This window comes from Protopterus annectens, chromosome 9.part0 (assembly GCF_019279795.1).
Source record: "Protopterus annectens isolate FY-2018-M chromosome 9.part0, PAN1.0, whole genome shotgun sequence".
NCBI lineage: Eukaryota > Metazoa > Chordata > Ceratodontiformes > Protopteridae > Protopterus > Protopterus annectens.
Genome location: NC_056743.1, coordinates 1,722,900,055 through 1,722,924,273, shown reverse-complemented (window position 1 = coordinate 1,722,924,273; position 24,219 = coordinate 1,722,900,055). Strand labels below are relative to the sequence as shown.

At 36.1% G+C, this 24,219-nt stretch overlaps 1 protein-coding gene across 1 annotated transcript in view; it reads left to right on the top strand.

Moving 5' to 3' along the window:
- The first annotated feature begins 216 nt into the window (after positions 1-216).
- Positions 217-24,219, top strand: part of LOC122810768 (adhesion G protein-coupled receptor E3-like) — an 804,089-nt gene continuing 780,086 nt past the window's right edge. The window contains exons 1-2 of the mRNA XM_044082329.1: positions 217-322; positions 428-580. Of these exons, the coding sequence (XP_043938264.1) occupies positions 217-322; positions 428-580 (259 nt within the window). The remainder of the gene's footprint in view (positions 323-427; positions 581-24,219) is intronic.

Sequence of the window (24,219 nt, the reverse complement as noted above, 5' to 3'; positions counted from 1 at the left end):
CTCACAGTTCTGGATTTGTACTTGCGAACAGTCCAGTGTTCTTCTCTATTATCACCAACATCAGCAGGGAACTGAACAGTGAGCATCTTTTCCCCTTTCACCTTTCAGTCTGCTACCCTCATGGGGTTCTAAAATGCATCATTTCCTTCTCAACGCTTCTTTTTAAGAAAGACTAATTAAATCTGATAAATAATAGTATGATGGAAATTGACTTACATGTTTATTTCTGTGCTTTTCAAGTATTTGTCGTGTGATTCCTTTCTGTATTTTGAAGCAAACAATGCTACTACTTGTCATATACCAGTGATGCATTTTGTTTCCAGTGAGTTAATATTTCATAACTTTGTGCGTTTGAGTTGTGCTGGAAATTAATACATTTTCATTGTTTTGTTGTATGTTAAACAATGTTTTATTCCTTGAAATGCAGATCTAAACGAATGCGAAGCAGATAAGGGAATCTGTGGTGATTATGCTATCTGTAACAATACAATTGGAAGTTACTCCTGTTCGTGTGAAGAAGGATTCAGGCTTGTTTCTAAGAACATCTTTGCTAGCAATGCAAGTACTTCTGGTTGCAATGGTAAGGCATTAATATAGAAGTGACACCAAATTCCTAAGTTACTGGTAATGACTTCTAAGTCTGTAATGTCACACTAAATTTGTATGCATTATTTCATTTTCCAAATACTAGTAACTTAGGAATTATACAGTATACATGAATAAGATCAGCCCAAGACTGCAAGAGACACTTTTGAATCCTAAAATATAATTTTGTTTGTTTATTTGCTAACCAAGTAGGTGAACTGGTTTAACGACTACTTCCATGTACAATTGCAGCTATTTGGCAGTAACAAAAATCTATCAAATGAATCAGATAATCTATCACAGTCAATACAGATCATGTATAGCCCAACTGATAAGCAGATTCATTGTTAAGGAAGGAGTCAAGATAATGAACAAATAAATTAGCTGATTTTCAAAGCTACAAATTTATGCTAAATTGTTACATTTAAGACAGACTACTTTCCAGCTATTTGTAAAATAACTTGGAAAATATTTGCAGAATTAGCAAGATAAGGAAAAAGTAAAATATTACAATGCAAGTAGTTTTATATTGATGAGAGAATTTTCTTTTAGAATAAATAGCCTCAATTGGACATTATGCTAACAATTTAAATGGTATACAAGTAAAAGTATACTGATTATTAATGCTGAAGTATAAGCAGGTAGGTCAATTTTGGGCCACAATGCTCAGTGACACTAACTCTCAGATTCAGAAATACTTAGTACAATTTGAAAGGCTTATCTCAGAAGGTTTCTGCACTTTTTAAGCTTTTCCAGTTTATGAACAGCTACACCACTGAAGTTTTCCCCTCGTGAGAACATCAGCATGGAGTGTGGTCTCATGGACAAAACCCCATGGTAATGCAGTCCTCCATGGGAGTGGCTAGTGATAATTAGCCATATGGTCTCCCCAACAAATGTCCACAGCTCCTGAATCCCTCAGCCAGGTAAAAATTTGCTCAAGGACAAAAATGACACTGCTGTTAAAACACGTTGGTTACACCCATTCACTTCTTTGCGTGTGTGTGTGTGTGTGTGTGTGTGTGTGTGTGTGTGTGTGTGTGTGTGTGTGTGTGTGTATGTATATGCACGCATGTGAGGGGAGGCCTTGGTTAACATTATGCATGGACTACTGACTACTAGGGAGAACACTACAGGGGTCAGGTTTGACAGCTTTGGTGTTATATACAGAAAAATAGTAATGAAATAATAAGGAGGCCTTTCTCATTGTGGAGATACCAGCCTAGGAATCATATTTTCTTAACATTGAGCTATTTGCCTAACTAATGTTTAATCAACCTGATGCAGTTATACAAGCAATGAATATTCCACTGAATCCTATTGTAAATGTTTTCTACAGATAAAGAATACATAAACTACCGGTGCCCAAACCCTGATTAAAATTATATGCAGGGACACCTGAAGAAAAGTTGTTGTGGGTGTTTTGGCATAAAGCATTAGTAAGTTATCATATTAGGGTATCAGGTCCATAGAAATTAGATGCTACCATGGATAAAACAATAGTATGAGTGTTTATGTAATCATAGCAATTTGGATCTGCATTTCAACGTTTATGTTAGTAGAATAATGCCAAACAAATTTCTTGATAGGAATCAGATTTTTTTAACTATGAGGAAAACAGAAGACAGAATACCACATTACATACACAGTGACTTCACCCCACTGCAGACTTTAAAACTATCAGCCTTTGAATTACTAGCCTGATTGGACCTCACATTTTCTGTGAAAAAGAATATTTCAAACTGAGAAATTTTCAGAGGCATCCATTTTTTTACTGTCTTTAGTTGATATTCTCTGCTATCAACCAGAACAATTTGTTTAAGTGAATTATGCAAACCTGAATTAACGAAAATCACCTTCTGATAGATGCCATGGTGGTACGGCGGTAGCGTTGTTACCTCACAGCAAGAGATTCTCCCATTCGATTCTCGGCTTGGCTTGGGAGTGCCTTCTGTGTGAAGTCTGCATGTCCTCCCTGCTGTTGGGTAGCATTCAAAAGACATGCGTGCATAAATGGGCATGCCTTCGTTGAAGGTTGGGCGTCGAGCTGGCACCTCGGCATTTCGTAAAAATCTACTGCCAATCATTAGCGGACTGGAGTTCCGCTGTGGTGACCCCTTACCGGGAAAAAGCCGAAAAACAAACAAACCTTCTGAGAGTGTAAACTGATTCCCTAGCAGTGATGGTCACATATATACTGCCTTTTTTTTATGAGACTGTGTTCAAGAGATTATTACTTAAAAGGAGATTATTGTTTTTTTCTGTTCAGTCTTATGAAAATCCTTTTCTGTTGTTAAAATCATGGTTTAACATAGCAGGTCTACATAATCCAACTAGATATAGTTATGCAACCAGATCCTCACAGATGTGGACAAGAAGAGACGTGTATGTGATATATCTGATTGTATGTACGCAAATAGTTGTTTTGAAAGTGTATACCTGAATCAGATAACTAAGGTGGGGATTTCTTTGGTGAGTCTACAGATGGAATTATTTGATTTCTCTGGCTACCCCAAACTCAGGGCTCATAGTCCCTATGCTGTGAGATAATTCTCCATCCTACCTTCTACCCCCTCTGCTGACTTACTACCTGCGCAATATCTTCAAACTGCAGCCAAAGCAATTGCCTACCCTGTCTCTATCCTAATAAATAGAACCATCAATGAAGGCACTATCCCTTCCATCTGGAAGATCTCTCATATTATTCCCCTTCATAAGGGCAGGACCTCATCTGAACTTTCAAACTTCCGTCCAATTGCCCTACTCTCTCCCTTAGCTAAAATCATGGAAAAATACATTCACCAACAACTGCTTGACCACCTCCTTCTAAATGGACTACTAGCTCCCTCCCAGCATGGATTTCGTCCCTCCCATAGCACTACTACTGCCCTTCTTTCCTTTACTGATCACATAAATAAAAACCGCAGTAATAACATCCTCTCATCTGCTGTCTTTATAGATCTCTCCAAAGCATTCGACATGGTTAATCATCAAATTCTCTTGAATCTTCTGAAATCACTTTCACTTGACACTCTGGCACTACAGTGGTTCAAGTCTTACCTAGATAATCGAAAACAGGCTGTCCTCTGGGAAAACACTCTATCCTCCCCTCTTCCTGTCTCCCTTGGAGTCCCCCAAGGATCTATCTTAGGTCCCCTTTTATTCTCCATATTTATCAATGATCTTGCTTCTAGCATCCCCCAAGCCGTAACCATACAGTATGGAGATGACTCCACCTTAGTCTCCTCAACCTCTAACCCAACTGAACTTCAATCCCTCACCCAAAATGTCTTTCAGCTTGTAGAAGAGTGGTTTTTACAGCGATGTCTCCTCCTTAACCCTAAAAAGACTAAACTACTGTTGTTCACTCCCACACAAAAATCTTCACCACTCCACTTCTCCATCATATCTAAAAACGGCACAGTTATATCTCCTGACACAACAACCAAACTTTTAGGGGTTACCATTGATCATAGCCTAAACTATGACTCTCATATTAATACCACTATTAAATTTATTAATAAAAAGCTTGGCTCCCTCTATAAAATCAAGCCTTTCATTACTCCTACAGCCAGAATTACCATTGCACACTCCCATCTTATCTCTACTCTCCTGTATGCATCACCTTTATATACAAATCTATCTAAAACTAACCTGAGCAAATTGGCTACCTCCTACAATAGTATAGCCAGATTTGCTACCAGCTCTCCTTTTAGATCTCACCATTGCCTAAATTTAAAACAACTTGGCTGGCTGGAACTGGAAAATCAACTCTTATCACAGCAACTTATAGTCACCCAAAAAATCCTTTACTTCCCTGAAAAAACACCTATCCTTACTAAACTTATTAGTCCCTATAAAAATCTTTCTAACCTTCGCTCTTCACACAAACTTTTAGTATCCACACATAAATCTAATAATAAAGCAGGTGACTCACTTTTCTCCTATACAGTGGGGAAAAGCTGGAACCTTCTTCCTAAGGACCTCACTATGATCTCCTCTTCCTCACTCTTCAAAAAGAAACTCGGACTTCATCTTACTAAGCACTGGCTCTGTCCATGCAGCAACCCTGATTAAAATCTCTCCTCCTTTACAACACTACATTCTCTCTTCCTATGCTTACCCTCCCTACTCTCTTCTCATTCCTTAGGCCACTTAGCATGTTACTTTGAACTACCTTCTCCTTGCTCCTCATATTAGATTTCACTTCTCCTTCTTACCTTACTTTTACCAAACCTCTCTGAATTTCTCTCTCCTCTTTCCTATTGTCTTTTTGTTCCACAACTACTCTCCTCCCTATTTCCTTCACTCTCTTAAAAAAAAAAAAAAAAAAATATATTTTTTGTATAGAATTAAAGAATGAGGTTTTCCTTTTATTTTAGCTGTATTGTTAACATTTGTAAACTATTATGTATTTCTTCTTGTCCATATATGCCTAATACCTTTGATTTGTTTTAAATCGTCTGTTCTTTTGGAGCTTTTCTCCCCGGGCCTGTACTGAAAATGGACGTATATCCAGTTAGACTAGCCCAGTCAACAAATGTTAAATAAATAAATAAAAATAAATGTATCTTACCATTCAGCCTTCTAGTTCACCTCCCATCTTTGAGCAGACAAACATCCTGCATGTCAAGAAAGAGCACTGACAATCTGGCACCAACATTGTTAACTATAATATATAAATATCTATTTTCTTTGCTTTCAGGGAACTCCAACAACAGCAGCAGCTGCTAGATGTTGGACATGATAAAATACAGAGGGAAGATATTTCTGAAAAACATGCCTTAACTATTGACAGATTAATTTATACCCTAATTGTGTATCTGTTGTATCTCTCACTGTTGACCCACTTTATGGCTCTACAATAGGAGTTGAATCCCACAAAAAAAAAAATCTGTGGAGTCAGGTGACAGTTAAGAGGAAAAGCTGAGAAGTCTGAATCCTTAAGTAACAAGGTACTTACTTTATATATAAAAAAGAAAATCAAGGTACCAAAGGAGAGTCAACACCTGCAAGAATAGACCAAGCAAAAATGTTGGGTGCCAGTGACTAAGTGGCTAGAACACAAATGCCTGCAGTGGAGATACTCTTGAAGCAAACTTAGAAGGATCTGCATGACTATCTGAGTGGCCTTTGACAGCATAATTTTCTTCTAGGCCTTTTGCTGAAAATTAGCTTTGCATAGTGGAGTTGGCTTTCTGTTTGGAAAGGGTTAATTTGATAGCTGTCAGCTTTTCATCTCAAGAAAAAGTAGATGAACAGCTGCTCCATCTTTGTAGGCAAAACCTCAACTGTTAGTGCCTGCTCATGGTGTAAAGTATTTTCTGTCCTGTTTTCTGACCCTGTAAAGAAAACAAGGAGTTGAGTAGATTGATTAATGATACTTCTTAGAACATTTGTAGGATGAAAAGTGGAATGAGATCTTGTGAGAAGAGGTGATAGTCACCAGAGAATTTTCTAAGAGATTAACTTCAATGACACAAAAGCCATATATCTGAGTATAGCATGGTTAAGTCTGTCAGTCATGAAATTTAATTCCCAGCAAGCAAAGAGGAGTTCTTCAAAGGTGAGCAAAGATTCATAACCCCATTAAAGAAATATTTGACTGTTCAGTGATGGGCCACAGTCCTGCCTTTCATAAGACCGTGATGGCCTGAAATACTTGATGCATGCACCTAAATTGTGGAATAACTGAGACTCATATTTTGCAGGTGCTTGTGACAGCTCAAGGTCTGGGAGAGCACAGGCTACTGTACCGCCATACAAGAGAATCTTCTTTTCTTGACAGTGTACTTCTATAAGGTGGAAGGCTTAGTGGCAGATTACCTCTGCCCCCCCCCCAAGCAGGAGATCCCATGTGGTCTGTGGGTATACAGTAAGAGCCCGATCAAAGGTGGAGCCATTTGACAGTCTAGTCATGTGAGGCCTCCTTGGCTAGATGCAGGAGGATATGTTGTATTACAGAGGAAATTAAAGTCAGACACCATACCCTTGTTAGCCACTAAGAGGAGACAGTGATCATTTTTGCTCTTTCTTCTCTGAACATTATGATTAGGTGTGAAATTAAGGGAAATGGTGAAAACATGTGCAAGAATTTCCTATGTCGCAAGATACAGAGTGCATCTAATGCAAGTATTCCCTAAACCTCTTTTCTGACAGATGACAAACAGTTAATTTCTGATGTGCATCCATATCTAGAATACCTGCATTATACATGTTTCCTGAGTTCTCAGCTTCAACAGAGGATCTGAGGAGTGGTCCCTGGAGACCATCAGCATGTTAACATCACACAGAATGTAAAATGTTATTGATTCCATTGTCTATAGCCGATTTCCACATAATCATGACTTTTCTGGAAAGGTGGTATGACTTCATGCTCTTTTATTTTTTAAGAACAAAATGACTGATTGGTTATCAGACCAAAAAGGTACTGGAAGCAGTTTTTACTCCAGACTCAGATGGCTACCCTCCCTAATATAGGGGTCATCTTAAAACTATGGATGAGCCAAGATAAGCTCTTCATCCATCAGTAATGTATAATTTGCTATGAACTGTGATTTATACAGTTGCAGAGCAGGGATGCCTATTTGTATCTTGGTGGGTATTGTCCACACTCTAGGATCTGGTGTTAGGGCTAGCAGACCTTGCAAATAGTGACACCTCCACAGTCACTGAAATACCCATGTCCTCAGGCATACAGATGACAATGTAAAGATGACATCATCTTTAAATACAGAAAGTGCAAGAAAGTGTGAGCTTGAACCTTCAACCTGGCTATGAACTTCTGAGCCCTCTCCATGAACAAAAAATGATAAATGCTGGAGTGACAACTCTGTGTGACAATGACAGTATTCTGAGATGGAACAATAGAAAACTCCTGCTCTCAGCTTATCTTTGCTCCTAGAGAATATAAAAATGGGAATACTCACTCCAGGGATGCTACAAGGAACATTTTCACCTAGTAGTGGAAACATGTAATTCCTTCCCTCCATGCTGTAGTGACAAGCACCTTCATAAACATAGTGGGAGTAAGCCAAGCATCAGTATTTTGTACAAAAAGTACAATCTACCCAGAGTTAATAGAAGGAAACACCTCTTTTGTGGCTTTCATACCAGATGGAGTCTGTAAAGAATCATCGCTAATGTCTTTCAGATTTTACTTACCTGTTCCAGACTTTTGAATTTGGATTGTTTTTTACATTGTGTAGTTGAGTGAGAGGTACAGCAGCATCTGTGACTGCAAGAGTGGTGATAGGTGCTGAAAGACAGATGAATATGCTAGACAGGTGTCAGCACTTCAGGGATGGATGAAAAAAAGGAAAGGAAAGGAGATGAATTAAGCTGAACTAATGATCTCCTAATTGTTATCTTGGAAATAATAGCAATGTTCCAGATCATTTGTCTGAAGATGTAGTATAACTTCTCCTCTGGTTTAATGTGGATTACCTCTGATATAGGGCACAAACAGACGATAACTGTCCTTCCAACATTATTTCTTTTGCTCGCTTAGATTGTGTATGCACAGAGCTTAAGTTGCTCATGGATTTTGAAGTTTGCCTGACTGGACTTGGTTTCATTTGCCAAGACAGTCTATTTACAAAGTGCTTCACATTTTGTCTACTGACTCTACTGTTTTTTTGTTTTTGGTTTTACAGACGGGATGAGGAAGTGATAGGCAGGTATGGTGTTAAGGAGAGGAATGCAGAAGGTCAGATGGTAGTGGACTTTGTGAAAAGGATGGACATGGCTGTGGTGAATACGTATTTTAAGAAGAAGGAGGAGTGTAGGGTGACGTACAAGAGTGGAGGAAGATGCACACAGGTGGATTATATCCTATGCAGGAGGGCCAGTCTGAAGGAGACTGGAGACTGTAATGTGGTGACAGAGGAAAGTGTAGTTAGGCAGTATAGAATAGTGGTCTGTAGGATGATGTTGGTGATCAAGAAGAGGAGGACAAGTGTGAGAGCAGTGCCAAGAATCAAATGGTGGAAGTTGAAAAAGGGTGATTGTGAGCTGGAGTTCAGGGAGGTGTTAAAACAGGCACCGGGGGGCAGTGAAGAGTTACTGAATAGCTGGGTAACTACAACAGAGATGGTAAGGGAGACAGCTAGAAAGGTGCTTGGTGTGACATCTGGACAGATGAAGGAGAACAAGGAGACCTGGTGGTGGAATGAGGAAGTACAGGAAAGTATGCAGAGGAAGAGGCTGGCGAAGAAGAAGTGGAATTGTCAAAGAGATGAAGAAAGTAGACAGGAGTATAAGGAGATGAGGAGTATGGCAAAAAGAGATGTGGCAAAGGCTAAGGATAAGGCATATGGAGAGTTGTATGAAAGGTTGAACACTAAAGACAGCGTAAAGGACCTGTACTGATTGGCTAGACAGAGGGACTGAGCTGGGAAAGATATGCAACAGGTAAGGGTGATAAAGGATAGTGAGGGAAACTTACTCACAAGCGAGGCGAGTGTGTTGAGCAGATGGAAAGAGTACTTTGAGGGGCTGATGAATGAAGAGAATGAGAGAAAGAGAAGGTTGGATGATGTGGGGATTGTGAACCAGGAAGTGAAACAGATTAGCAAGGAAGAAGTACGGACAGCTATGAAGAGGATGAAGAATGGAAAGGCTGTTAGCCAGATGATATACCAGTGGAAGCATGGAGGTGCTTAGGAGAAATGGCAGTGGAGTTCTTAACCAGATTGTTTGATGAAATCTTGGAAAGTCAGAGGATGCCTGAGGAGTGGAGAAAAAGTGTTTTGGTACCTATTTTTAAGAATAAGGGTGATGTGCAGAGTTGTAGTAACTACAGAGGGATAAAACTAATCAGTCACAGCTTGAAGTTATGGGAAAGAGTAGTGGAAGCTAGGTTAAGAAGGGAGGTGATAATTAGCGATCAGCAGTATGGTTTCATGCTGGGAAAGAGCTCTACAGATGCAATGTTTGCTCTGAGACTGTTGATAGATAAATGCAGGGAAGGTCACCAGGAGTTGCATTGTGTCTTTGTGGACTTGGAGAAAGCATATGATAGGGTGCCTAGAGAGGAGTTGTGGTATTGTATGAGGAAGTCAGGAGTGGCAGAGAAGTATGTAAGAGTGGTACAGGATATGTATGAGGGTAGTGTGACAGTGGTGAAGTCTGCAGTGGGAGTGACATATAAGTTTAAGGTGGAGGTGGGATTACATCAAGGATCAGCTCTGAGCCCTTTCTTATTTGCAATGACGATGTACAGGTTGACAGACGAGATCAGACAGGAGGGCCCATGGACTATGATGTTTGCAGATGACATTGTAAAATGTAGTGAGAGTAGGGATCAGGTTGAGGAGACCCTGGAGAGATGGAGATATGCTCTAGAGAGGAGAGGAATGAAGGTCAGCAGGACTAAGACAGAATAGGTGTGTATGAATGAGAGGGAAGATATAGAAATGGTGAGGATGCAGGGATTAGAGTTGGAAAAGGTGGATGGGTTTAGTACTTGGGGTCAACAGTTCAGAGTAATGGTGGGTGTGGAAGAGAGGTGAAGAAGAGAATACAGGCAGGGTGGAATGGGTGGAGAAGAGTGTCAGCAGTGATTTGTGACAGATGGGTACCAGTAAGAGTTAAAGGGAAGGTCTACAAGAGGGTTAGTGAGACCAGCTATGTTGTATGGGTTGGAGATGGTAGCATTGTCGAAAAGGTAGGAGTCAGAGCTGGAAGCGGCAGAGTTGAAGATTTTAAGATTTGCACTGGGTGTGACAAGGATGGACAGGATTAGGAATAAGTATATTAGAGGGTCAGCTCCGGTTGGACGGTTTGTAGACAAAGTCAGAGAGGCGAGATTGCATTGGTTTGGACATGTGATGAGGAGGGATGATGGGTATATTTGCAAAAGGAGGCTAGGAATGGAGCTACCAGATAAGAGGAAAAGAGGAAGGCCTAAGATAAGGTTTATGGACGTGGTGAGAGAGGGCATGCAGGCAGTTGATGTGACTGAGCAATATGCAGAGGAGAGGAAGAAATGGAAACCGATGATCCGCTGTGGCGACCCCTAACAGGAACAGCTGAAAGAGAAGAAGACTCTGCTGTTTTTCATACATACTTCTCCACATATTACTTTTCCTTCTTGGTAATCATTTTATTTATAATAATTTATTAGCTGTTCTCTCAGTTTCTGGCTGTTTATAACTGTACAGTGCTTAGCTGATAACTGTCAGGATTTCTATCATGGTCGTCAGCCATGCAGCCTAAAGGCTGTAGCTATGCAGACACACATAACAGCATATGTTTTACTTTTCATTTGGAGCATCTTACTTCCTGTTAAATTGCATTATAATCCAAGCAAGAGGTAAAATGTGATTAGGGTTAGGCATTGGCATAATGGTGAAGGTGTTTGCTTTACAAACACAAAGTAGAGGGTTTGATTCTCACCTTTAAGAAGCATGGCTAGGCCTTACAAAAGTCTCCCTATGTTTACCACCAATGTTTCTGTTATCTGTATTTAGGCAAAAATGTCTGAGATACCTAAAAAAATGGCCAACCCTTTTTTAAAACTGTTAAGAAGCAAAATCAATTTAAGTATTATTCATTTCTTAATGCATTTAATCCTAAAAGTCATCATCAGCCCCCCTTGTCCCCATTATCTGCATGGGTTCAGGGTGTTGTATCAGTGGTTGCCATCTCTCTAAATTTAATGCCACTCTTTTACCTGACTGTCACGGGTTTTCTCTCATACAATCCATTCATCTCTTTACTGGATTTCCTCATTTCCTCATGCCTTCTTCCTTTCTGTTCCAAATTTCTTCACCAGATTGTCTTCTGCTTTTCTGCAGATATATCTGAACCACCATAATCTGTTCTCTTTAACTTTCTGTGCAACTGGAGCTCGTTAATACTTTTGCTTCCACGGATCTTCTAAGCCAGGAAACCACTTGCTTCCTGGGGGCTTTTCTACAAAGTCCCCCAGACTTTATTAGCTTTATAGTATCTGATAAATGTGAGTTACAAAAATGTAAAATATGTTGTTTCTTTGGTAGACAGTGGGCTATACACTGGTGTTAGTATCCAACATCTGCCTGTAGATGCTGATTTTATATTGCAGATTTATGAAACAAAAATATATTTTGTTTTCTAAAAAATACTGGTGTTTTGTGCAAATAAAATGTAATATTGCTCCTCTTTTATGATATTGCAAAAAGTATGCAAATTATGCATATAATAATTTCACAATAAGTCAAAACAATTCTAATTTACCAAACCATACTCATTCCAGGAGTGAGGTGAAGTCTCCTCAAAAACTGAGTGCACTCTTGAAGGTTATATAGAACTCTGCTTTTCTGACAACTGTACTCTTGTAGGAAGCAATGAGTTAAATTACACCCCCATATAAAGTAGTGCAATAAAAATTAAAAAGACCTGTTTCACAAAGTGCTTAAAAAATTACAGTGTATACAAAGTGCATATATATATATATATATATATATATATATATATATATATATATATATATATATGGGTATGTGTTATTATGATGTTAGATCATGTGAAGGCAAAAGGCCAAAGGACCAGATTGTTATAAGTGGCCATTTGGGTCTTCTTTTGTTGTTAGTTCATCTGAAGACTCAGACGCTTAGCATTGTTACAGTAAAACTGAAATGTTTCTTTGTGGAGTATGATGATTTCCAGGATGTATGTCTTCTATTTTTTGTATGTGATAGTTAACGTGCTGTTTTGCTTGTATTGTACTGAGTTGTATGACAACTTGTAAGATTTGTTAACTGCAGAGCTTCCACCTGGACCACTGCTGAAATGGCCCAGTTGGACTTTCCCAATAAACAAATGCTAATATGTAAATACATACACAAATAGCAAATGAATATATCCTGCATTGCTATTTTTTTTCTGAATAGAGTGGGGTTGTTTTCAAATGTTTCCAAAGCTCTGGATGTATCTTGAAGTTTCCAAATTGCAGAGGACTACAATGGAAAATAGTGAAATATCTTGGCCAAGACTGATATAAGGTCCATGCATTCTGTTTACAAGAGCATGATTTTAAAAAGAGAAAAGACAAATTTTGTATGTACATACTGCAGGACACACTTTCTTTTTTCAGACTGAGTCATTTTCAGTGGCAAGACTTTATTAAGGTAGATGTAACCTATTAATAATGAATGTAAATTAATAGACAAAAGAGGCTTTTAAAAATTATCATTTGTTGTATATAATTGAGGGGCAGAATCCTATATCAGTCTGTGTGCTCATAGATTAATTTGTTAGCAAAAAAAAGTCATGTTTTTTTTTATTATTTTTACAAGTTGTGTGAAACTGTTATTACTAGGCTTATGGTTGAACCTGTACAACTCAATGAGCAAAACAAGGCTTAGTCAATTCTTAAATGCTTAATAATAATTTAATTTTGAAAGTGTTAATAGTGTGACTAAGAAATCAATATATTATTCACTTGGCAATGATGAAACACGATCTTTTAAAAAATGAGTTCCAGAATTTTCCAGTTTGAATGTTTAGCTATATTTTTACAACTGGGATTCCTCTTTGGGAAATTAAGAAGATCTTGTTGTCGCTCAAATGAGAATTCTGCAGGGTGTATAATTAAATGATATTGCCAGGGCTAATTTGTGGGAGAATAATTTGTTGAATGTTACGGGATGAAGCAAAGAAGATTGGATGAGGTTGGTGTGTTGAATTATGGAGTAGACCTGAGATTTAAAATAAAGCTTTTGTTTGACATGAGGGCAGTTAGAAGTATGGTCTGCATATGGTGCTGATGGATATGATAAAACTCTCAATCATTTTCATGTAGTAGGCTATATAAGGTGTCCAGAATTGTTTGATGTGGAAATACATGCATACCATCAGAAGTTATAGAATCATAAAATCATTTCTCCTGTTATAATAGGAATTTTTTTATATAAAAATGAGAATTAAATCTAATATTAGAGAACATTATAATGATAGTAAGATAACTATTTGGGTTTGCTGGAGTTTGAAGGGAGGCAGATAAAAAGAACACTCTATATTGCACTGTACTATTCACCCATTAGAGACCTTCACTCTAACAATAAACATTTATTATATATCAGTACGACATTCAACACTGCTGAAGACTCTCTCTATTCTCCTTATGTGTTAAAAGTCTGGAATGAAATCCCCACACTGTAAAAACAGATAGAAAACTTAAATAGTTTGAAAACTTTGCTTAAATAGCATTTATGCCAAATATAGCTCTTTGCCTCCTGCTCATCTGGCTAGCTTTGCTCAGATTACTTTTCTCCAACTCTTACAGCCACTTTGATTCAAAATGTTTTGTACTTTATTACGGCTCCTCATGCTACACGTATTTCTTAAATTCTTACTTTTCCTCATTCTCTCACACCCCACCATGTACTGCAATTCCTCCTCTGTCAATTTCTCTTCCTGCTTATTTCGATAATTTCTCCCTTCGTAAGCTCATAGGTTCATAGTAGGTTACTAGGCTAGCGGCTCTAGAGCCCTTACAAGTCTAGCCATGTTAATTCCAAATTGCCTCATCTGTCCTTATTAAGTGAACATATTTTGCAGAGCTAGTCTATGGTCAACACCAACACCAAACTGTCTTAATTTGTCTGTCTGTAAGTTACTACTAAACTCAAAAACACTCCAGTTTGATATTTTCCATGCAGCCATCAGGATATAAATACACTAATTATTAATGGATGTTATTTCTCTGTTCAGCAATTATCCAATTTATGTTAATTTCTCCCTCTTGTTTTTGGTTCTAAAATGCCATTTAAAAATCATGTAAATAAGCTCATGTATAGATGGTTTTACCCTGCAATTATAAATGTACATAATGTGGAACTCTTCACACTGGGCCTCCACTGAAAATGGGTTTTACCTAGATGGACTTTTCCTGGTCAACAAAGACAACTAAATAAAGGAATAAATAATGGTGAGGGAATCCAGACATGTTAAGTAAGGATATATTTATTGCTTAAATAGTTGTCTTCCAGTGTGGATTTTTGTGAAAGAAAATAGGATGAGCTTATAGCAAAAGTAGTGGTTATGTCTTTAATTAGTACAGAAATATTTACTTTTTGTACATTTTGTGCAAGTTTAGCCAGTCAGCCATTTTATAAATCACTGAGAAAATAAATCAATTAAAAGGTATTTGTTTAGCTAACATTTTGGTGGCCACTAAATTATATTAATGCATTGTAACATGTAAAGTTTATTAATATGATGCATCACTTGTTTTGAAAGGTAAATTAAGCTTGCTAAACAGGGTTACAAAAGATTATACACACATTGGTTATGACCTTCATTACAAATGCGTAAGTCATTGACAATTACTTGAAATCTATGAAGATCTTGGTGACTTACATCTACATGATATTTGACTATTTTATAAGCTTCTTTGGAAGGTGAACCTGAGTTTAGTCTAGTCCCTCTGATTCTTTGGAAAGTGAACCTGAGTTTAAGTCCATACAAAAGTACACCTTTCCTCAGATGATTACGAGATTAAGTGGTATTTATGCTTGCAAGCAGTTAGGATTTATACCAGAGCTAGGCAGGGTGTATGTCATACAAGATAAGGTGCCCAATTCTGTGGCTATTCCCCCTCTCCTACTGACCTTGGAAGATGTTTATAAACTGTCTGCAGGACACCAGTATCTTTTTCAAAGTTTCAGAGAAAATATAGAATCTCCTCAGAAATGACAGTTCTCTTTTCTCATTTGACTGCTGACCCAGCTTAAGTCTCCCCAGATGCCTGCTCAAGTAAAAAGTCCTTGGCTTCAGATAATCCAGTGCCCCATGATATAGAGGGAAATGGTTCGATTGTCAGAGCAACGGATATCTGTTTCTAGTTATCTAGCCTTTAGAATGTTAAATTATCAAGCCTGTATGCAGAAATTTATTTTAGAATGTGTATACAGTTTGTATAATTTTGCTGCATCTTTAACTGTAGAACAAGTCTTATATGAATAAAAAATTTTCTCATTTGACTTTAGTTTTGAAATATGCTTTGAGAGGTGTGCTTGAATGTTCGGATACAGTCTTGAAAAATGCTGCTTCTACTGTTGTGTTAAGGTAGTATGCTCGTTTATGTAATCAGAACTCTGATAATTTAAAAGCAGAAGTTTTAAAGCACCTTTAAGCTCTGAATTTATGTTTGGGGCCTCTGTTACACAGATTCTCAAACCATGAGATGATACTGGCAAATTTATGTTTGGGGTATCTAGAATGTTTCATGTACACATGTTCTCCCAAAACAAGGTATCTTCCTTCAAGCAACAGAACAAGCAAATATCCCAACCAAACAGAAGTCAGAGACCCACCAGGAAATGGCAGGAGGATTATTTGAAAACAAACAAATGTGTTCCTTTCCAAAAAAGAATCGACCCCCTACAAAGTAATGACTGTGTTAAGCCACAGAGCACCCCTACCCCCTACCCTTGTTTCTCTGGCTGTCTCTCAACCCTGCAGCTTGGCCACAAGTAGTGTCAGACAAGTGGGTTCTGACAATAATGTGAAGAAGATACATTTGGTAATGAATAGAAAATCCTCTCACTTTCAAGGGAATTCCCCCACACCCAACAGACCAGATAAAGCTGTTTCTAGCAGTGCTTCATCACATGGTAGAAGCAGGTGTCTTAAAACCAGTGTCTGCTATACATAAATGCAACAGATTTTACACCAGAAGCTCTTAGGTACCAAAAATAAGCACTTATGGAGACTCATACTAGATTTGTCCTTTCTAAACACCACTGCAAACATTTCAAAATTCAAAATGCTCACCTTACAGTCAGTTCTAGTGTCGTTTCCAGACCACTTTTTCATGGTGATGCTAGATCCCAAAGACACCTATCATGATATTCCTATTGGTCCCAATTTCAGGAAAAGTTTGAGACTTGCTGTATCTGGCTTACATTATCGGTCTTCTGCATTACCCTTTGCGGTATGTACTGCACCTTGAGTGTTAAAACATGAGGGGAATAAGTCTAAGATGACTTCCCTGCTTAGGTTAGCAAATGCATATTGGTGTCAAGTGGGAATGGAAATCCTACCAGAAGTAGATAAAGATCAGGCAACAACTGAATGTGCCATAAAAACAAGAGAAAGAATACAAGGTGAAGGATCAGATGAGAAGTCAAGAAATATAGAAAATGCATAAATATAATTGCAAGTACAGAAAACTCTTGGAACAAACTCATGTTGATCAGGACTGAATGCAGGAATAGTTAAGAAGGGGTGAATTTAAGCAAAAAGACAAAAGGTTAATATTGGTGACCCAAGATAGTGGTCTACATACACATTGGTTTACTAAGTTTATTGAACATGTTGGAGAAACAGGCAAATTAAGGTTTTATAGAACAAACTGGAAAGAGTTGCACATCTTATTGCTGGTTGTGATATACTAATGGCAGAAAGATTATGTACTGAAAGGCGTAATAATGTGGCAAGACTGTTGCACTGGGGATTGTGCAAATATTATAATATTGAAGTAGATGAAAAACATTGGAAACATGAGCCAGAAACATTATAGAAAATAATGAATTTTATATCAGATGTGATAACCCATTTCCAACAGTTCAAAAAATAGATGTAAGAAAACCAGATATAGTAGTTCATGAAAAGAAGACAAAAGTAGCATTGATCACTGAAATTGCTACACCAAGTGACTACAGTGTCTTACATACAGAGAGACACAGAGAAATAAAATACCAGGATGTACAGGTAGAAACAAGGGCAGTGTGAAAGAGGGATAACCAGACAGTTCCAAAAGTACTAGGAACAATAATGTCTAATAAAAAAGAATTTACAACTGTACTTAGATATGTTACCGATACATGTAACTCCATATGAATTGCAGAAGGAGTCAGTACTGGGCACATAGCAGGTACCGGGAAGCGCACTTCTGGCTAACATCAAAGATAGAAACAATGGGGGGGCAGAGCCTAGATGGCCAACTGAGAGCAGTGAATTCTGAGAGCTCCATAAAGTAGTATAATAATATAGGAAAAATTTATTATTTTCAAGTTTAAAACATCAGTAATCTATAGATAAACTACTAAACTACATAAATATTAATTTTGGTGACGTAAAAAAATTTTCCTGTCAAGTAACTTGGAGATATATTGAGTCACTGAATATTAACAACTCAAAGAATTCTCATCCAGATGCTGCTTTGAAAAAAGAACTGCAATTTATGAGATCTACCTTACAGGAACTATCTTTGAAGATGGATGGCTTTAAAAATGACATAGAAAACCTCAAATTAAATTCTCAAAGACTGATACTCTTAAGGAACTATTACAGCAACACCATACACAAATAACAAATATAAAGACTTCTCTAAATGACATTGAAGGGAGACTCAAAAAGGAAGAATTCCAAAATGAATTTCTGCTTAAACAGAATACATGGCTGCTTAACAAAATAGATGACTTAGAAAACAGGGAAAGGAGAAACAACATAAGGATCTTTGGTCTGCCTGAAAACACTGAAGGAGAAGACATTATTTCATTCTTAATAACCTAGATTCCTGAATTTGTAGACTTGAAAGAGGACTTTTATTTGGAATTGAAAGGGCACATAGAGCACTGAGAAAACCTGCTTCTAACTCAACAAATACTCCACCTAGATCCATCGTTATACAATTTCTTTCATTTCTGGACAAGGAACCAATATTAAAATCTGCTTGGAGAAAATCACCCTTAAAATACAATCAAAGCCTGATAAGGTTTGACAATGATTATTCTTCCAGAATGCTAGAACAAAGGAAAAAAACTCTGGCCAATAATAAAACTGCTGAAACAAAACAACATTAAAGCACAGCTGGCCTTTCCAGCCAACATAAAATACTTTTTGCCAATGAGATGAGAACCTTTAATGTCTTAGAAGAAGCTACTATATTCATCAAAAACAACAACATAGTGTCTATCCCAGATATAATGCAATGGATGGCCTCTACTCTTAAAAGAATAAAAGAAACAAATCATTGGATTGATGGCAGAAAGAAGAAACAAAAAACTAATTCCAAGATAGCTGTCCCAAAAAAAGAACTCTTACAACTACATCTCTCAAAGTATCAACTGATATGGTACATCACTTGCCATCTGCTTTTATTTAAAAAAAAGAGTGATTCTTAAACAACTGAGAAACAGTAATGATTTATTCAAAATGTTCAGAGTTCAATAATTCTACACAAAAAAGGTAGGTCAAGATGGGTTACTATTTAATTATATATAAGCCAAACAAAACAACATATAATACAAACATAGAAGTTTCTATTCCCCTACTTGAACTCAATGAATACTTATCTTGTTAATTTTTCATTGATTTTACTTATAATAATTTAAGTAATTAATTAACTAATTCAACAAGGTACAATTCATCAGAGTTCAGACTCAAATGTAACAAATTAACATCATATATAATAGCAGTAAAAGTAGAGTGCTTTGAAATAAAAATGCTGTCATGGACACTAATGCCTTCTTCAGTTAAAGTATGATTTAGAAACGTATATCCTGGTTAAATATCCTGTATATCCTATCCTATATAATGTAATATAATATAATATATGTATATATAATGTATATCCTGGTTAAATAATAGTAGCACACTCTTAGTACAAATGTCATAATTACTCTGTCTAAATATAGTTAATATCAATTATGGCAGGTATCACAGCTACAAGTGCTGTTTGATCAATCCTGATATGGTGTGCATGGATGCAGCTGTGTCTGGCAGCTAGTACAAATGTCATTATTATTCTGTCTGAACACAGTTAATATCAATTATGGCAGGTATCATAGCTTCGAGTGCTGTTTGATCAATCCTGATATGGTGTGCATGGATGCAGCCGTGTCTAGCAGCTAGTACAAATGTCAATATTATTCTTTCTAAACATAATTAATATCAATTATGGCAGGTATCATAGCTTTGAATGCTGTTTGCCTGACATGGTGTATGTGGATACAGCTGTATCTGGCAGCTGTTAAATGTTGCTGTTTTTGTCTCTGGGAAGCTGTGGTTTGTGACTTGTGATCAAGGTTTACTGATGCTTGTGTATTAGGAAGAGATATTTGGATTTTAGCTAGGATCCAGGGGAAGGGGGTGGATAGGACCGTGATTTGGGATATTTTAGCAGAGAATGGTTTGTTTGTACATCTGCTGAGAGAGAGGTGGGAGGGCTGGAGGAGTGTGTTGTCTCTTGTGGCGGCTTGTTGGGAGTTTTTTTTTTTCGATCTGTTTGCTCTCTGTTAATTTCCTGGCTGCTGCCTTGCTGAAAGGGAGGGAATTTAGGCTTGAAGTTGCAGTGAAGTGAAGCTTTGCTTGAGGTGCATCACAAGCCTCTGGTGTGCAGTACACAGACATATTAACAGAAACAGATGCTCCCAGATTGCTATGGTAACAGAGACAGAGTGATGATAATGCTTAACGGCTCTGAGGAGCCTCCGAGATGATTCTCAGGAATGACATTTTTGGTTTTAAATAAATAAATAAAAACAAATATATAATAAAAGGGCTGTTTTAAACTACATGTACACATATTGATGGTCTCCTAACACTTCATTTAGCTCATTAAGTTGATTCTTGATAAAAAATAAATAAATAAAATAATAAGCGCAATTTATATTTAAAATGTATTTTGGTCCAAACACATTAAGGACTTACATAAGAGTGGAAGTCTGAATTACTGTGAAAGACTAAGAGCACTTTGGTCTTGTGCAGTACCATTTGCAGTGGTCTGGGAGGTGAGCTTGCTCGGACATGTTGGGCATATAGGGATAGCTGATTCTAGGAGTGTTTGGGGTTGCCGGGAAGTGCTAGAGAGTCATCAGATTTCCTTAGTGGAAATAAATGTGGGAATGGAAGGTGTGTTGAGTGGTTCACTGGCAGAGTGGCCACTGCATGGAACAGGCTGGTAAAATGGAACAGGACAAATATTGGTTTGGATATTTTAAGAACAACCTGGAAACACACCACATGAACTAGTGAATGGTATTCTGGCAAAACTGGATGGGTATTGTTGCCCGTGCTTGAAGTACTGATATGTGTGTATGTAAGGATGGAAATATACTTCTAACAAATAAGAAACTAGAAGGGTCTCATAATTTAAAGTCTATGGACTGTATAAACATGCTTGGAAGGAGCTAATAATAAGAATAAACATTACAGCTTGTGGTCTCTCAAATAACTAAGCAACAGCCAAAGGAAAAAAAAAACACACAGTAGTTATGTAATATATGATTTTAGTAAATCTAGATATAAAATATATAATTGTCATAAAAGATGAAGCAGTCTGCTGAATTTAGATATTAAAGACAGGATTTAATAACATGGGCTTGTGTATAATAACACTACTGTCTTAACTTGTCATAAATGACATACACTACATTGAACATCAAGGGGATGCATGATGATTTTCTTATATAAGTAAATATGCATAACAAGTCATGTAATTGCTTTAACTTGAATTGTAGTTTTTATAACCCATCTTGACCATATATAATACTTAAGCGGTTACCAAGGTAATTAATGTTTTATACATGACATCAAACTGACAAAGTTGTTCAAGAGAAACAATAGAAGCCTGAACTTGAAATGTCTCAGAATGTAACAATCATATTCTGAACAAATAGTACTAAATTGACAACAGACACTCAGTTTAATAACATGGGTTTGTGTATAATAACACTACTGTTTTAACTTGTCATAAATGGCATACACTATACTGAACATCAAGGGGAAGCATGATGATTTTCTCATATAAGTAAATGTGCATAACAAGTCATATAATTGCTTTAACTTGAATTGTGGTTTTGTAATACATTTTGACCATGCATAATACTTAAGCTGTTACTAAGGTAACTAATGTTTTCTACATGACATAAAAATGAAAAAGTTGTTCAAGGGAAACAATAGAAGCCTGAACTAGGAATGTGACAGAATGTAACAATCACATTCTGAACAAATAGTATTAAATTGATAATAATCACTCAGTTTAACCTTTGTTGATTATACAAAATAGAATGTTGCCATTTGAGTCTAAAAACTTTCAGCATATGCCATAAAATGGCAATTTATGAATATGGAAAGGGAACTTGTAATCATTAATCACAATAAGTGAATTTGTTGTTTTTAGCCTATAATTTCACTAATTTTATAATAATAAATCACAGATATGAAAATCCTTATGTGTAGGAAATGAGGGAAGAGGGATGCACTGATAATTAAAATGCACTAACTTTCATCAATGTTTACATAAAACAAACTTAATGCTTTAAGTAAGTTAGTAACAAACAAAGTGATTACTTAAATGCTGGCAAACAATGAAATATAACTTCTGATATATCCAATAAAATACATTGTATTACAAACATTAGGTATAAATATTATTACCATCTATTTATATTAAGTAATACATTTTGAAAGACTTCATCAGTAAGGGTGAATATGTTAAATAACTCTGTGCTATAATCTTTTACTGAAGTTTTATATATGATACATCCTACTTTACTATGATTGAATTGCTTGTCATCTATCTTTCATGTAAGTATTAATTGCTTATACAATAAGTAGATATTTATATTTTATTAGAATTCTGTCTAATCTACAATAGTACTATATCTATTCAAAATAATATAAATATTGCTTATTCCTATTACAAATATTCTCCATATAATAATTCAATTTATGGAGCTCAGATGTTCTGGATTGCTAAGGTATGAGTAATACTCTGATGGACTTAGGTTAATCCATCAGATTAGGAATGATTTTCATTCCATGGCTAGTGCAGATCTTAGTTTTTGTTAACATTTATTAGTTTAAATTTGTTATTTCACAAAAACATTTTAGTATGCCTGACCAAAACATTACTTTATTGCTAAACACTTAAAGTATAACACTGATAATTTCCTTTAAAAGCTCAAACATATACTTTATAGTTATCAGAGGAAAATGTTTAGTCACAATAAAACAAAAATACATTGTCTAAATAACCTAAGATGGATTTAACTTTATTATCTTTAAATACCAATGGCTTAAACAATCCTAGCAAGAGATCAAATCTACTGAAATATTTAAAACTGAACAAAGCACAAATCATCTTCCTTCAAGAAACTCATTTCAAAACAAATGACAATTACAAATGGAATCCTAAGGAATATATGATATTGGAGCAATCCACTTATAAGACAAAGACAAAAGGGGTAACAATTTTATGGAAAACAAATGTGCTTAACCCAGAAATCATTTATAAGTATGAAGATAAAGAAGGCCTTATGGCATTAGTAATAGTTAAATATAATAACAGAATATTGACCCTAGCCAATATATACTGGTTCCCAGGCATTGGATTAGGAACTGTTAAAAACACTTGGATTTCATTTCCACTAATTATAAAAGCAACTTAATATTAGGAGGAGATTTTAACTGTATATTTAATATTTCTGGAACTACAAATAAAAGACCACTACATGCATCTGCTATATCAAAAGCTTTGAACAAGTGGATAGAATCATTTTATCTTGTAGATATTTTCAAATTTAAAGAAGATAAATCTTTGTTGCTTTCCCATTAAGATCACAGATTTGGTACCTAAACTAGAATAGATAAAATATTTGCTGCCCGTGACTTACACTCTAAAATCATTAATTTCTCAATCAATCCTTGCCTCTTTTCAGACCACAATTCAGTGATACTAAAACTTCTATACCATTCATCTTTAACTCCAGAATTCCAGCATATATAACTAAAATTAAAGAGTTCAAACCCTGGTTATTATCTGAATTACAGTTCTTCTTAGATATTAATTACACCACAGAGATAAATAAAATGATGGTATGGGACTCATTAAAAGCTTGCATATATGGTAAAACCCTAACTTGGTATAAAAAAAATCAGAGAGTGTGATTCTGAATTATTAGATCTACAATCCAAACTTTTTTCAGTAAAAGCTGAAAAAATCTAAATCATTTGGTGATGAAAAGTAGCTGTATTAAACAATAAATACAATGAAATTCTAACACATAAAACTAGTTTTGCTTTAGAAAAACTAAAAATTAATACCTTGGCCACTTCTCCCAAATATCTACTTAATTTATCCACAAGAGTCAAAATACAATCAAAAGCTAATAACTTTAAAAGTATCTTCCATGAAAAGAAAGGGAAAATGTCTTGGATATAGCTGACATTCTTGATGCCTATAGAAATCACTATATGGAACATTTCCAAAAAATATATACATATCGATCAATTAAATCTAGATGAAAAATGTTCTAATGTAAAAAAATACCAGAAAAATTAAAACTAGATCTGCAAGCACCCATATCCTACAAAGAAATTACAGCTACAATAAAAGAGGGTAAAAATAATAAAGTTCCAGGTATAGATGGCATAATTATGGAAATATATAAACTTTTTCCTTCAAAGATAATATCTCTCTTCCATAAAACTCTATTAGAAATTTAGTCACAAGCTTAAATACCACCTTCTTGGAGATATCCCTCAATCACACCAATCCTAAAAGAAAACAGATCCCCAAAACTCTGTACCTCATAAAGACCTATATCATTATTAAAAAATGACTATAAGATATTTATGACAATATTAACTAACAGAATGCAAATACCACTATCCAAAACAATAAATAAATAATGATCA